This window comes from Chiloscyllium plagiosum, unplaced genomic scaffold (assembly GCF_037043375.1).
Source record: "Chiloscyllium plagiosum isolate Xiang-an unplaced genomic scaffold, Cpla_swu_hap1 HiC_scaffold_31, whole genome shotgun sequence".
Taxonomy (NCBI): Eukaryota; Metazoa; Chordata; class Chondrichthyes; order Orectolobiformes; family Hemiscylliidae; genus Chiloscyllium; species Chiloscyllium plagiosum.
The window spans coordinates 30,457,525-30,474,901 of record NW_028270169.1 but is presented as its reverse complement, the minus strand read 5'-3'; the positions used below and the strand labels follow the sequence as shown (position 1 = coordinate 30,474,901).

General features: G+C 38.1%; 1 protein-coding gene across 1 annotated transcript in view; it reads right to left on the bottom strand.

Moving 5' to 3' along the window:
* Positions 1–8,643: 8,643 nt before the first annotated feature.
* crcp (calcitonin gene-related peptide-receptor component protein) overlaps positions 8,644–17,377 on the bottom strand; it is a 100,153-nt gene continuing 91,419 nt past the window's right edge. Inside the window, exons 5-6 of the mRNA XM_043718530.2 lie at positions 16,849–16,906; positions 8,644–9,303 (exon numbers count right to left, since the gene is read on the bottom strand). Coding sequence (XP_043574465.1) covers positions 9,148–9,303; positions 16,849–16,906 — 214 coding nt within the window. The 3' untranslated portion in view covers positions 8,644–9,147. The remainder of the gene's footprint in view (positions 9,304–16,848; positions 16,907–17,377) is intronic.

The following is a 17,377-nucleotide window of genomic DNA, read 5'->3' as shown; positions in this document are numbered from 1 at the left end:
TTAGTGTTAGACTGTACAAATGCTAACAATGACAATGGCAGGCATTGTTTATTCTAAAGTGTCCAATGTTGCTTGAAAATGAGGACAGAATTTTGCACCCTGAATTTGCATGACTCTCCTCACCCATCATCTTGAAAAGATGCTGCCTCCACTACAAGTTTTTGGAAATTGGGTAAGCAACTTAAGAGAAAAATAATCTGCAAAACTACAGAAATAAAGGGTGGAGGGAGGGAGCAGTTGAATCACCTTTCAGACAGTTGGCATGGTCGTGAAAGGCCTATTGGCCTAGTTCCATCTTGGAATCATTCTACGTTTTACATGTAAGCTGGCAATTACATTGTAAGGGCAATGGAGTAACTGGAAAGCTGACAAATAATGGAACCAACAATCTCTCTCTTTAACCAATCAGGCTTAAGGTTTGAGAAAAAAAAAGACAAGGAGAGTGAATTAGAGTGAGTGAATTATAACCAAATCAGGTCCACAAAGTGAAATAAAGGAGGGGCAAGTACAATTAGATTAACTGGGAAATAGCAAAGGCAGAAAAAGTTAAACTACAAAATTTTAAATCTCTTAAAATATTTGTTAAAGAAATGCAACTGCTTTCTCATCTGGAAATTGCAGGTATTTGAATCTTGACGTTAAAAGAGTATTTATGTTGGAAGTACAAGCCTTAATCTTGGATGAACTTAATTTTTATTTACTGGGCAGAAGTTTCTTGAAACATATAAGGAGATTGATACTGACTTGCCAATTTCATGAGGCTAAATGGAAAATGATGCAAATTGTTCAGCAATCTGTGGCAGTTCAATGGACAGGCTATTTCCTCGCCATTTTACTGAATTATTTAACAGAATCATGAAAACAGTTTGGTAAAAGTCTCCTTAACAAATTCAGGCCCAATGTCACTTTGACGATTAACCTGAGACTGTACAAATTGTTTATTCTAGACTCATAGAGTCATACAGCATGGAAACAGACTCTTTGATCCAACTCATCCATGCTGACAAGGTTTCCCAAACTAAAATAGACCCATTTGCCTAAATTTGATCCATATCCCTCTAAATCTTTGCTATACATGTCCCTGTCCAAATGTCTTTTAAATCATAGAATCATAGAGTCCCTACAGTATGGAAACAGGCCATTTGGCCTAACAAATCCACATCTGCCCTCCAAAGAGTAACCCACCCAGACCCCTTCCCCTACTCTATTACTACATTTACCCCTAACTAATGCACATAATCCACACACCCCTGAACACAATGGCAATTTAGCATGGCCAACTCACCTAACCTGCACATCTTTTGGATTCTGGGAGGAAACCGGAGCGCCCGGAGGAAACCCACGCAGACATGAGGAGGATGTGCGAACTCCACACAGACATTTTCCCAAGGCTGGAATCAATCCCAGTCCTGGTGCTGTGATGCAGCAGTGCTAACCACTAAGCCTCTGTGCCGCCCAAAGTTTAAATGTTGTAACTGTACTTGTATCAACCATTTCCTCTGGCAGCTTGTTCCATATACAACCACTCTATGTGTGAAAACATTGCGCCTTAGGTCCCTTTTAAATCTTTCCCTTCTTGCCTTAAACCTATGCCCTTTAGTTTTGGAATTCTCTACCCTCAGGAAAAGACCTTGGTTATTCCCCTTATCTATGCCCCTCATGGTTTTATAAACCTGTAGAAGGTCATCCCTCAACTGTCTACACATCAGGGAAAGAAGTCCCAGCCTGTTCAGCCACTCCTTATAAGTCAAACTCTTCAGTCTCAGTAACATGCTTGTAAATCTTTTCTGTACTCATTCTAATTTAATAAATCCTTCCTATAGCAGGATGACCAGAATTGTACACAGTATCCCAAAGTGGTCCCATCAATGTCCTATACAGGCTCAACATGACCTCCTAATTTCTATGCTCAATGCTCTGTCCAATGAAGGGAAGCATGCCAAATATCTTCTTCATTATCCTGTCTGCCTGTGACATCACTTCCAAGCAACTATGTACCTGAACCCCGAGATATCTTATTTCAACAACACCCCCCAGGACCTTGGCTGCATAAGTCCTGCCCTGGTTTGTCTTACCAAAATGCAATATCTCACATTTATTTAAATTCCATCTGCCACCCTTGACTTACAGGCCCAGTTGATCAAGATCCCTTTGTACTCTTAGATAACCTTCACTGTTTACTAGACCACCAATTTTGGTGTCATATGCAAACTTACTAACCATGCTTCCTATATTTTCATTCAAATCATTTATACAAATGACAAACAACGGTGGACAAAGCACCAATCTATGTGGCACACTGCTGGTCACAGGCCTCCAGTCTGAAAAATAACCCTGCACCACCATCAGCCTGTCTCCTATCATCAAGCCAATTTTGTATCCAATTGCAAGATCTCCCTGAATCCCATGTGATCTAACTTTACTAATCAGTCTACAATGCAAATCATTATTAAAGACTTAACTAAAGTCCAAGTAAATAACATCTACTGCTCTTATCTATCTTTTTGGTCACTTGCTCAAAAAACTCAATCAGGTCGGTGAGACACTATTTTCCAGGCACAAAGCCATGCTGACTATCCCTAATCAGTCCTTCTTTTTCCAAATGCACATAGATCCTGTCTCTCAGAGTTCTCTCCAACAATGTATCCACCCTGACATTAGCCTCAACGGCCTATTAGAGTCATAGAGATGTACAGCATGGAAACAGACCCTTCGGTCCAACCCGTCCATGCCGACCTGATATTCCAACCCAATCTAGTCTCACCTGCCAGCACGCAGCCCATATTCCTCCAAACCCTTCCTATTCATATACCCATCCAAATACCTCTTAAATGTTGCAATTGTACCAGCCTCCATCACATCCTCTGGCAGCTCATTCCATACACATACCATCCTCTGCGTGAAAAAGTTGCCCCTTAGGTCTCTTTTATATCTTTCCCCTCTCACCTTAAACCTATGCCCTCTAGTTCTGGACTCCCCGACCCCAGGGAAAAGACTTTGCCTATTTATTCTATCCACGCCCCTCATAATTATGTAAACCTCTATAAGGTCACCCCTCAGCCTCCAACACTCCAGGGAAAACAGCCCCAGCCTGTTCAGCCTCAACCCTGGCAACATCCTTGTAAATCTTTTCTGAACCCTTTCACGTTTCACAACATTGTTTTAATATGAAAGAGTCAGAATTGCACGCAATATTCCAACAGTGGCCTAACCAATGTCCTGTACAGCCGCAACATGATCTCCCAACTCCTGTACTCAATACTCTGACCAATGAAGGAAAGCATACCAAACACCTTCTTCACTATTCTATTTACCTGCGACTCCACTTTCAGGGAGCTATGAACCTGCACTCCAAGGTCACTTTGTTCAGCAACACTCTCTAGGACCTTACCATTAAGTGTATAAGTCCTGCTAAGGTTTGCTTTCCCAAAATGCAGCACCTCGCATTTATCTGAATTAAACTCCATCTGCCACTTCTCAGCCCATTGGCCCAGATGGTCAAGATCCTGTTGTAATCTGAGGTAACCCTCTCACCCATCTCCTGTGGTTCCATACACAGACGTCTCATGTGTATTTTACTTGAATTCTGCGCTTCATATTAATTGGCCATCAACAGTAAAGAAATCTTGGTGTGAGTGTTTTACTAAGACAACATCAGGAATCCCTGTGGACCTCTCTCATCCTCAGGCTGACTGTAAAAAGCTTCTGCCTGCATCCTCTGTCTGTGTGTGATATGCGTGAGCTTGCATCACTGAGAGACATGTTTGTGTGTGTGTGTTCATCTGAATGATATTTTTGTGAGAGATTATACATCTGGGTGAGGTATACACACTTAAACAGACATCTCTGAGTGACATGTGTTGAGTGTGTACATTTAAAGGATATGTATTTGTTTGAGTGAGTGTACATCTCTGAGTGACATGAGTTTGTGTGTGTGATGTGAGTTTGTGTGGGATTGTATATCCAAGTGTGTTTGTACATTAGAGTAATAGTGATAGCGATTGAAATCATTCTTTACTTATTAACTTCCTTTTGTTCTATTCAATGAACTTATATATCTGTTTAAAAATAGGTGATATTTACATATTTCAATGCAGCAATGCAAAAGAGTGATACAGTACAATTGCTAACTCAGGATTCGAACAAAATTGATGTTTTGACAAGGTTGACACTTTGAATGGAACTCTTAACTATCCAAAATTTTTTATTGCACCTAAAGTATTTATATAGAGTGTTATTTTTCCAGAAGTATTTGCATACGTTAGTAGTGATAACCAAATCTTGGGTTCATGTACTGTGGGAATTTTTGTACTATATTTTAATCATTTTTGATTTAGAGCTGTGGGTTGATCTTCAGCAGTTGCTTGAAAAAAGAAAGAACAAACTTATATTTGTTGATGAGACCTGGCTTAGGCGATTGATTGTTGTTAGAACTTAAGAACTAAGAGGGGTAGACAATTCAGCCCCTCAATCCTTCAGCTCCACCATTGATAGGAACACGGCTGATTTCATTGCAGCTTCAACTCCATTTTCCTACCCGCTCTTCACAGCTGTTAAACCCATTACTAATTAAAAATCTGTCTATCTCCTAAAATTTACTCAACATCCTGGTGTCCAATGCACTTTTAGGGTAGCAAATTCCATAGATTCGTGACCGTTCAAGAGAAATAATTTCTCTTCACCCCTATTTTAAAACTGCTAACCTTTATCCTGAAATCATGTCCTCTCATTCTCATTGTTCAAAGAATGCTGTAGACATTTCAGTTCTGGAACCTCAAGTGTTGACTGATGCTTGGATATTAATAAGGGCCCATCAGAAGGCTGCCAGCGCCAATCAGTCTAACAAAGAGAATGTTGAAAAAAATAACAAAGAGAAATCAAATTTTGAATTGGATTTGAGCTGTGATTTTTTGGTTAGAACAGTTTTGGCTGTGAAAGCTGCAGTACAGAGGTTTGCTCCCTGGTTATCCTCCCATTAATAACTTACTGAAAGTGTAGTGAATAGAATCTCAGTCACAGAATTAAATGAATATTCCTTAGAGCCTGCAAGAAGCTATTTGGATTGTCAGAAATCAAACAAGATATAATCCAAGGTGTCAGTGATCCTTTGCATCTTGGAAACTGCTTTTATTTTTCTTTCAGTTTATCCCTTAACTGTGTCTGTCAGAATGGGGGCTAGAATCAAAGAAGATTGTGTTTAAACCCTAGACATTATTAGAATACCTTGTTTAACTTTGCTGTTAAAGCTACAGTATTAATAATAAATAGTTATTTTTTGTTCAAACTATAAACTTGGTACCTGGTATCAATCATTCAAAAAGTCTGGTTAGGAACCATTGGGACAGTTTGAGGGTCATTGAATGGTTTAATTTTACTGTGTTGTGAATTCAGGGATAGGGAGGCTGATTTGATTTGGCTGTCTGTCTCTGTGTAATAACAACTGAGTTCTGCTGCAAGGTGAGTGACGTGTTACAGCATGTTGTTGCCATATGCACCCCATATGTTCTGTGGTTACAATGATCAAACTGTTCTTGGTGTCCTTGGATATTATTGGTTCTGACCATTTTTAATCAGGGAGTCTCTTGACTTGGAAAGAATATATCTTGACAGTCACGGTTTATTTGGCAGATAAACAAAAAGTGAATTTCCTGTAGCTTAATCATGTCCACAGAGCTAGACGGAAATATCTAGGCGCTGCTTTGAAGAATGGGAGGCACTCAGCCTCCTTCAGCAATATCACACGTAAGCACCACAGTTCCACCAACCCCTCTTCCTTATTTAAGTCCAGGTGCTGTGTTTTGCAAAGGAAGAGGGAATACTGTGCTGTAGTCGACATAGCAATAATGATTGCATTTCTCTGCCACATGACACAATTAGAAGTATAAATTAGAATTTCTTAATTTCTATTTGGAAAAAGGTACCAAAACCTTGGGTTGGATTTCACCGATAATGGATAAACAACAGAATTTGCTGTTGGCCCTAAAGAAACTTCTAATAAAGATTTAGTGATTTCAGCATATGGACTTACCCTATCGCAATGACAATTTAAACCTGGCACCAAATCAAGGAAATCTCCATGTGTCCAGCAGCAGTCATCACGCTGAAACGTTCTCACAGATAGCAAGTGTGGAAGTTTATAACAGTAATTCTCTTTTTATTTCAATGTTCAATAGTGAACTAAATAATGATAGATCTAAATTAAAGTTAATTAAAAATGTGGAATTTTATAATAGAGAAATCTGACATTTCACATGTACAATTAGCTTTTTAGAATCAATGAGGATGTTTTGTAGTAATTGTGAATTTATTACTTTATTACACCTAGTTGTAATTATTCTATAAGGTGCAAGCTTTTCAGGGGGTGTTATAGCAAGATCAAGTGTAAAAGTGTAAGTGTCTGTGGATGAATTAATTGTTGAGAGATTGCAATCTAGAAGGACCTTAACGATGTATCCTCTGGAGAAGCACAGTATCACTGAAAACAACTGGATTTTCACTTTTTTCTGTGCATTACGAATGTCTTAAGTTACTACTTCTGATGAGTAATGATGACAAACACAGAGTTGGCTTACAATATTCCTGCAAAATCCAGGCTTTGGCTCGGCAATTGAGGTCAGCAGATGACCCTCATTACTATACATAACCTAAAGTGTCCACTTATGTAATCCAATGGTGGGGACAGGAATGTCCTTTGGAAGCCAAGAAGATTTCCACATGGTATGGTCCTTAACTTGGATCTGCAATGTTCTTTAACATGTAGAGATCACGGTACAATAATTGAAGCCATTTTAGAGAATCTAATCGACAGCATTACTTAGCAATTGTATGTAAACATGGTTTCATATAAATTTGAATGGAAAAATGTCAAGAAGATATATTGTAATTTTTAAATAGATTAGCAGAATTATTTTTTAAAAGTCTTATGAAGTAAATCAGTGAAATAAAATATTCAAAATTCCTGCATAGCAATTTTGAAAGTTGAAAAACCAAGTACTATTTTCTCACTGGGCCAAATTAAAAAAAAATCTGTAAACTGATTCAAGGTTTTTTCCACTGGAAACCACAACCTACAACATTGACAAAAAACCTTCATAAGTGGTGAATTTGCCCACATTCATACTACATCAGGATTTCTGAACTCTATTGTGCGCATATATGCACCCCCAAAATTTGGGTTATAAAGTGTAATAACAGCACATATTAGCAGACCATCATGAGCACAGTAAAACCTGGGCTAATATATTTACGAAGTTCTATTGATAGGAATATAAACCTTTAAAAGCGGTTTCAATTAAGAATCTTTGATACTTGGTTATCTTTGACTGCATGATCCTTTCACTTTATTTCTGTATTCTCAATGAGAAAGTTACTTGAATATCTAAATATTTTGTACAATATTCATGATGGAAGTGTTCCAAGTATAGTTAAGCACGGTGTAATCTTCATTTTCACACTATTTTTCCACAAAGAGAAAGTGAATGTTACTAACATAATTCCACATTATCCCCTTAATTCTACTAATACACAAATATGATATTGCCTATGGAATGACATAGAGTGAACAATTTTGATTACATGGTAGACTGATGCATCTGTCATCCAGATTAATACAGAATCAAAAAAAGCAGAATTGCAATTAGTTTTGCATCTATATATTATTTCTGGTCTGCAGGCTAGTATACATCAATGATGTTCTATGGACATTAAAAATAACAACGGTTTAGAGGTCAGTCTTCTGCATCTCTCTCTCCATCATGGATAAGTGGTTGCTTATCCATGAATAGAGCTTAATACAAATATGAATGGTTAGTTCAGGAACTTTTCTACTCCTTTCTCAAGTCAAAGAAAGCAAAATTGAAGGCTTGCAAGGGATTATTTACATCCTGTAAGGCCCTGAACGAAATGTGCAGCTGTTACGTCCAGTCAACATGGTTGAATGTTGAAAAGAGCAATAATCTTACAAATACATTTTCAAGTGTATTTGTGCAGGAAGTACCAGATGTTATTGAGCTCTTATCTTCTTTAAGGATCACAGATTTTGATGGACTATAATTAAGTGCCAACAAATCTAAGATTATTTATATGATGAAGTCATTCACCCAAGAATGAAAAAACTTTGTTTCATAATTTGTAGAAAATTTACATTCCAAGGTTGCTGTTACATAGAAAATAGAAGCAGGAATAGACCATTCAGCCCTCTGACCCTGTTCCTGCTTTCTCCTCAGAGCCTTCGATCCCTTTATCCCAAGAACAATATCTCTTTCTTGAAAACGTTCTATGTTTTAGCCTCAACTGATTTTTGTGGCAGAGAATTCCATAGGCTCACCAATCTCTGGGGTGGAAATGTTTCTTCTCAGTCCTAAATAGCCTAACTGTATCATTAAATTGTGACCACTGGTTCTGGACTCCTGGGCATCCTTTCTACATTTGTACTGTCTAATCCTGTTAGAATTCTTTAGATTTATATGAGATATTCCACTCCCCCCTTCATTCTTCTAAACTCAAGGGTTTCGTCCTAACCAATCCTATCTCTCTTCATGAGCAGTCCTGCCATCCAAGGAATGAGTCTGGTAAACAATTGTTATATTCCCTCCAAAGCCAGAACATGCTTCCTCAAATAAAGAGACCAAAACTGCACTCAGATCTGTTATCATACCAGATGTATTGTTTCAGTTTATTTAATGTTACAGTTTCCAATATAGAATCAATATGTTTATAAAATGCACAATCATATCTATCTCAATTCTGCACATATGTCCCTATGTAAGCTAGTCGAGAAATTTTTTTTTCATAAACTATCTATAAGTGTGCAAGGTACAAATTTAGTCAGTTTTAAACCAAATTCAGTCAGTTTTAAACCAAATTCATAGTTTATGGAGGTTTAAGTATTGTGGTTTTTGCACTATTTGAAAAGTAAAAATATTAGTTCTGGGTTAAGATAAACACTCATCAGTCATAGCTTATGTCTCACACTGTACAGTATGGAATATAATTGAAAACATGTGTACAGTATCTGAAATTACCATTACTGTGTTGAATCCAAGTACAGTCAATCGAGTTTAAATACCAAAGCCAAGGTAGATCAATCATCAAAACATTTCCTGAACAGAAATGGAGTGTATTGGCTGGATTTTGTTAACTTTCTATCTATTGATTTCCTTTTTCTCCAGCAACCATATCCACCTCCTCCTCCTGCTGAGTTACAGCTTGCTCATCAGGGTCCCCTGGCAAAATGCTGTTGATTGTCTGTAGAAGTTCTTCTATCTGTTCTTCCGTTAATCTTTCTTCACTCTCTTCTACCATCTGGAATATTAAAACAGATAATTTTATATTTGTTCATGAAAATTGTTAAATTTTAATCCATTGCACATAAAATGAGTGAACAAAACATCAATTTATTGTCAAGAGTTTCTACAAGCATTATCTGGCAACAGGAAGTCCCAAAATACATTAATTTGAAAGTTCAATATCTAAAAAAATTAAACTATGTAGAAACAGTTTATTTTCAGTAACTGAAGTATTTCTGAAATGTTAGCAAAGCCAGTTATAATATTTTATAATGATTTTGAGCTATCACAGACTCCTGGATATGGTCACGTAGAAAAGTGTTTGATTCCAAGATCCTCTTGTAAAATCCAGGAGTGGAAATGATTAACGTGATTTTCTGAATTTCCTCTTTCTGCAATTTTCATTGAAACATTACCTCATTCAAGAAAGTATAAGGTAATGCAGTCATTAAAAAAAATGGATAGGGAAAAATTTTGATGTCAGTATCCCACATCTTTATTTTCTAAAATTTCTGCAACTTCCCTGTCACTGTGTTTGTTTATGGAATAAATGTAATGGAGGTGGAAACAGGATAAACACTTGCTCACTTTTCGTTTTATTTGCCTATTTGGCAGCCAAGCAGAAGAGCAGTAGGATTCGTGCTAGGACCTTCTCTAGACCAGACAGTCCATAGGGGATTGGGGCAGGAGGAGAGTCTAAGGCTCAAACCAGAAAAACAAACTTTGTCTTTGTACAGTATTTCCACATTTAAAGAGCAGCAGTAAAATGTCCCGACATTAGCTGCCAGGAAAATCCAGCTTTTATTTAAAGTTTATCTAAATTAAATTTTTGTTTAAAGATTCTGAACGCTTATAACAACAGAGGTCCTAGAGGAGTACAGAATGTACAAGGAGTAAACTTAAGAAAATCAGGAGAACAAAAAGGGGTCATGAAAGAATGATGGCAAGTAAAATAAAGGACAATTCTAATCCATTTTACAAGTACATTCAGGATAAAAGATTACCATGGAAAGATTAGGGCCAATTAACGACCACAGTGATAATTTGCATGTGGAGTCAGAGGATGTAGGTACAGTTCGAAATGAAGACTTGGTTTCAGTGTTCACACATGAGAAGGACAATGTGAATATGGAAATCTGGCAAAAGGACTATGATATACTTAAAGAAATTAGTATAGACAGTGAGGAGGGTCTAAGTGATCTGGTAAGACTTAAAAGTAGATAAATCTCCAGGCTGTTGAGTGAGGCAAGAGAAGAAACAGCAGGGAAATTGGCAATGGCAATAATTTTCAATTCCTCCCTGATTACAGGAGAGGTACCAGAGAACTGGAAGGCAGCCATTATTCAAGGGATAAACCGGGATAAATTACAGGGAAGTTAGTCTAACATCAGTGGCGGGGAAACTATTGAAAGCAATTCTGAGGGTCAGAATTAATCTGCACTTGAAGATGGAGAGATTAATCGAGAACAGTCAGCATGGTTTTGTTAAGGGAGCTCATCTCTGACCAACTTGATTGAATTTTTTGAACCGCTAACCAAGAAGATAGATGAGGGCAATACACTCAATGTAATCTGCTTGGACTTCAGCAAGGCTTTGATAAAGTCCTGCAGGGCGAACTGAGAGCCAAGGTAAGAACCCATGGGATCCAAGGAAATTTGGTTAACTGGATCCAGAATTGGCCGAGTAGCAGGAAGCAGAGGTTGATGATTGGGGGCATTTGTGTAACTAGAAATTGAGTTCCACTAGACTCCTTAAAGATCAGGTGGGCCTTTTCTGCTTGAGGTATATATAAACAATTTAGACTTTAATGTTGGAGGCTTGATCATTAAGTTTGAGGATGATATAAAAATTGGTGGAGTGGTAAATGATGATTAGATTAGATTAGATTCCCCACAGTATAGAAACAGGCCCTTCGACCCAACAAGTCCACACCGACCCTCCGAACCCATCCAGACCCTGTATTTACCCCTGACTAACGCACCTATCACTATCCGCAATTTAGCACGACCAATTCACCTGACCTGCATATCTTTGGACTGAGAGGAGAAACTGGAGCACCTGGAGGAAACTCATGCAGACACGGGGAGAATGTGCAAACTCCACATAGTCACCTGAGGCTGTAATTGAACGTGGGTCCTTGGCGCCGTGAGGCAGCAGTGCTAACCACTGAGTCACTGTGCCGCCCTGAGGAGGATAACTTTAGACTACCAAGGATGTGGATGGGCTGATCAGCAGCAAATGGAATTCTATCCAGCTAAGTGAGGTGATACACTTGGGCAGGACCAACAAGACAAGGGAATGTTGGGAAGAACCAAGAATCAGAAGGATCTTGGTATTGTTACGACACAGTGGTGAACCCCTCTGTTAATTAAACTCAACACCCAGATAAGCTCACCTCACCTCATAATCTGTTAAAATATAATTGACATATTTTAACTCCCAAAATTCCACTATTTAAAGAAAATAACATCAATTTATTCTTTAACGCTAAAAGTGAACATTAAATAACAACTATTCACAACTCTTAAGCCTCCTCCCTTTCTCTACTGCTTGCTATCAGCCTCCAATGCACTGTTCCAATAAAACACTTATTAAAATTACATCAACTTAGTTTCAAAACCATACAGCGGCTGTCGTCTTCGGTGTCTTTCTTCTTCTGCTAAAGATCTCCCTGGGCCGTCTTTTTTCTTTTCACTGTGATGATGTTTCATATGAAAAGGTACCTCTGATAGAGAGTGTTTCAATGTCTTGGGTCTCTCTCTCTCTCTGTGGCAGTTGCTCTGTCTGATTTTCAAAATGCCTGCCTTTTATATATCCCCAACATCTGATCATCTCATTGGTTCAACATTGGCAAAATAACAAATTCAAACTCGATTGGGTTTTAGTATACTGGGGCATAGTTTAATCTGATTGGTTAAATTTAAAGTGTCAAAACAGCAACCAACTCAGGTATCTATTTCACAGCCAGATGTTACATATTTTCAATCTTCTAGTACACTCTGAGACTTGTCTTATAAGCTCTCAGTGTAGAACAGCATTCACACTCTCTTAAAGCTACAGTATATGCCTTCAACTTCATAACAGTACACGTCATCTGGTTCCTTATGATAGCAAGAAAAGTAGATAAAGTGGTGAAGAAGACATATGGATATTTGCTTTTAATAACCGAGACAGAGATTTTAAAGAGTTGGGGGGGGGGGGTGTTAATCTGGCATTATAGACAAATTTGGTTAGGCTACAGCGAGAGTACTATGTGCAGTTCTGGAATCACATTATAGGAGGGATGTGATTGCACTGGAGAGGATGCAGAGGAGATTACCAGGATGTTGTCTGAGCTGGAAAGTTTTTATTTATGAAGAGAGATATTTATGTACTGGGGTTGTTTTCTTTGGGCGGGGCGAAAGTCAAGATTTTCCTGGTGCTTGGATGCTGCCTGACCTGCTGTGCTTTTCCAGCACCACTCTAATTTTGTTTTCTTTGGAGCAGAGGTGACTGAGGGGCTACATGATTGAGATGTGTAAAATTATGAGAGTTATATACAGAAAGAAACCTTTCCATTTGGTGGAGGGGGCATCATCAGTGGGCATAGATTCAAAGTAAGAGGTTTAGTGGGAATATGTGGAAAATTGATTTCATCGAGAAAGTGGTGGAAATGTGGAACTCATTGCCTGCAAGAGTAGGGGCAGAAACCCTCATAATGTTTAAGAGGTATGTATACTTGCAATGCTAAGACATCCCAGGCTATTGGCCAAGTGTGGAAAATGGGATTAGTTTAGTTAAGTGGTTATTTTTGACTGTAGTGGATGTGACAGGCTGACGGGCTTTTTTATGTAAAATAGGTCTGTATGATTTTAATAAAAAACAACAAATTCTTTGATGTTAACTGCACTGACATCACTTTAAAAAATGTCAAATTAAAATTATTTTCCACAGAGATACTATTTAATGAGAAATGTAGAAAGAGATAGAATCTTTACAATATGAAAGTAAACAAAAGCTAGTGCAGTTGTTTCAGCATATTGTACCCTTTTTTTAATTTACCCATTTCTTATGAGAAATACTGGAGGCAACTAAATGCCGCTGTGGAAACTGCAGACTGTACATACTCAAGTTTGACACAACTGATTCATAAGGAATGCAAAAGTATCACACTGAAGCCGAGATGTTTATGAGAATGTCAGATCTTCAAGTACAAACATCAATGAGACTATTAAGAGACACTTAGTCAATTTTGATGAGTTATGATGAAGATTTTTTAAAACATTTATTTGGTTTAAAACTTTATAAAACAAATTCCAAAGACTGACTGACAAATTATTTTCCAAAATAATTGTTGAATGATTTGATTGGCACTGATGCTGCTAAAACAAGAAGTTAAGAGCACATGCTGAGTGCAAATGATTGCACAAAAAAAAGAGGATGGATCATCACAAAATGGATCAGTATTTCTGAAAGAAAAAGCTGAGATCAGTGTGGAATGTATTAGAACTCAAAGCAGGTGCTGAGAAAGGAGATATGGCTGTAAAAGTAGATCTTGGCAAGTGGACACAAACCAGAGAAGAAAACACTGATGATGAATAGAATAAAATGATATCTAAACGTAAAACATGGAAAGCAAGTGCTTGAAAGCTAAAGCTGCTGACACTGTAAAGTTTTAAATACAAACTCTCACTGGAGCTAAAAAATGAAAACATGCAAGGCTCTCAGAAAGGCTGAATAAAGATAGTGTGAACGGAAGAAATACAAAGTACTGTAGTGCTGGAAATGTGTTGCTGGAAAAGCGCAGCAGGTCAGGCAGCATCCAAGGAACAGGAGAATCGACGTTTCGGGCATAAGCCCTTCCTGAAGAAGGGCTTATGCCCGAAACGTCAATTCTCCTGTTCCTTGGATGCTGCCTGACCTGCTGCGCTTTTCCAGCAACACATTTTCAGCTCTGATCTCCAGCATCTGCAGTCCTCACTTTCTCCTCAAAGGTACTGTAGTCTCAGAGTAAGTCAATCAAAGTGCAGGCAATGCAATCTAAGCTGTATTCAATGAACCAGACAAAAGTCAAGAAAACATTCTTGCTTTAGTCTTAAGAATGTTTGGAAGAGATTAATTTTTTTCTCTGACTTACAGAAAAATTGGTCGTTGTCATTGTTTCTGCATATCTTTGATTTGTTGTCAAGTCCTGTTGAATTAAGTTTAGAACTAAAAGCCCCAATTTCACAAATGAGTGAAGGAATTCTAAGTCTCACTCCTTCAGATGATTAACCAACTGTCTCATCTTTATAATCACTCAGACTGACCAGTCTATATTTACAGTTTATATTATTTTAATATAGGACCTATAGAAGCTAATGATTAAACACTTAGCTGACAATGCCAAAACTTTTCATCAACTCTATTTAGTGTCATAGAGATGTACAGCATGCAAACAGACCCTTTGGTCCAACCTGTCCACACCGACCAGATATCCCAACCCAATCTAGTCCCACCTGCCAGCACCCGGCCCATACCCTCCAAAACCTTCCTATTCATATACCCATCCAAATGCCTCTTAAATGTTGCAATTGTACCAGCCTCCACCACTTCCTCTGGCAGCTCATTCCATACATGCACCACCATCTGCGTGAAAAAGTTGCCCCTTATGTCTCTTTTATATTTTTCCCCTCTCACCCTAAACCTATGCCCTCTAGTTCTGGACTCCCCAACCCCAGGGAAAAGACTTTGTCTATTTATCCTATCTATGCCCCTCATAATTTTGTAAACCTCACCCCTCAGCCTCTGATGCTCCAGGGAAAACAGCCCCAGACTGTTCAGCTTCTCCCTATAGCTCAAATCCTCCAACCCTGCCAACATCCTTGTAAATCTTTTCTGAACCCTTTCAAGTTTCACAACGTATTTCCGATAGGAAGGAGACCAGAATTGCATGCAATATTCCAACAGTGGCCTAACCAATGTCCTATACAGCCGCAAAATGACCTCCCAACTCCTGTACTCAATACTCTGACCAAGAAAGGAAAGCATACCAAACGCCTTCTTCACTATCCTATCTACCTGCGACTCTACTTTCTATGAGCTATGAACCTGCACTCCAAGATCTCTTTGTTCAGCAACACTCCCTAGGATCTAACCATTAAGTATATACATCCTGCTAAGATTCGCTTTCCCAAAATGCATCATCTCGCATTTATCTGAATTAAATTCCATCTGCCACTTCTCAGCCCACTGGCCTATCTGGTCCAGATCCTGTTGTAATATTTGTTATCCTTTTCAATACACTGAACAGAAAAACACAACATTTGAATCTGTATATCTTTTTAAAGTTTTGGATTGGAAGACAGGCCCCAAAAGGTCATTGAACTGACTCATGCTTACTAACTTTGATATTGAAAAACAAATATATTGTCAGAAAATTGTATAGCTTCTACTTTAATTTTCTGAAAACAGTGCAACAGGATTCTAGAAGTGGTTTGAACTGTAATGTTGAAAGATTAAATGGGAATATCTCTCTGGATGTTAGTGTAAAGTTAAAGGGTTAAACTGCACTGTCTTTGGGTGGGGACAAAAGCCATGAAAGAATGCAGATGACTGTCCATTGTAATTTACACTTCATTTAGACATTACACCCCTGCTATTGTCAACTTAAACAATCAATTCAATCTCTTTCATTCAGAAATGCTTTATGGCCAGAGGTACATCGCACCTGTATTGTCTTGGAATTACTGAGTCAGGAAATCATCTGCATAATAGTTCCCCAGGGTTAGGACACTAGCATTTGCATTATCTACAAGGATGGTCTCATCCTGGCATTGTACCTGGGGTTGCATGTGACTGAGAGTAACAGGGGGTTGTCTTGAGTGGCATGTGACTGTGGGGGAGTGGCCAGAGCATCTGTAAGCATGGCCATTGACCTGCATAAAGAGGATGTGTTTCCTTTCGTTCAGTGCCTCACCGTGACTCACACTCGCATGCTTGTGAGGTGGGGTCAGAGGGGGGTCACATTGCTTGTACAAGCTTTAATAAACTTTAACTGTTTCCTTTGTTCAGAGAGAGAGATTTTTGCCACAAACCCATAAGCTCTGCGAGGGGTCTGTTAAAGATTCCTCCAGAAAGCCTGTACTGTACTGTGTTTAATAAATTTGGTTGCTTGTTCACAGAAGTTGGTGTGCTGCAGTGGCATCAAGTGGGTAAGAATGTCCGGTTGTAAAAGAACTTCACTGAACCCATATTACAACCATCAGTAATAATAGCTCAAGGTTGTGTTTTTTTCCGAAACTGGAAAGCAGTTCCTTAAAGCAGTGTCTTATTCTTTCACTTGTATTGTTTATTTTCCGATGCAACTAAATGTTCACCCTGATTTGTTAAAAAAAATCCTTCCAGAAGCTGTCCATGGCTTGTTTTGAAGCAGGAACATGACTTAGATGAATACCATTATTATCCTAGTTGATCTGTTTTCATTATGGACTTCTGAGGACCATCACTTTCTTATTTCATAGCCAAAGAGGTATTTTTCTAAAATTGTTCACAATTTTGCATTTTTTCTATCTTTTGATGGAATTAAATAAATTAAATTTACCAACTGTATCTCCACTGCAGTTAGTGGTCTGTGATTCAGCAGCTGGAGTTTTTCTGCCCTGAAAGATAAACAGGAAGTGAATACGATGAAAGAATAATGCTAAAGATATTCAATAGTGAAAGCTGTTCAACAATGTGACATTTGATTACAATGTCAAATAATTGAATCAGTAGGATTTTTGAAAACACATCTCTCTATGGTCTTGTTTTCAAATCGAGTGTTATTAAACAGGACCATATTTACATATAAACTGGTGTCTCTGCACTTTAATATAAATTAGAAGTCTTTACAAAATGAGGTTTGGCTGTGAGTGACTCATCCATTAGATTGTTGAAACAGTTGGGCTACAGGGGAAAAATCTTCATTGGCTGATTTGTTCTAACATTTGTACAATGTTTGTTCATACAAGATAGAGATTACAAGTGCTTATAGTTTTTGTTATTGATATCTTAACTAGTCTGGATGATTGACATTTTATTACCTATTGTTAAAAATAATTTTTATGAATTAATGACTTAAAAAAACCTAT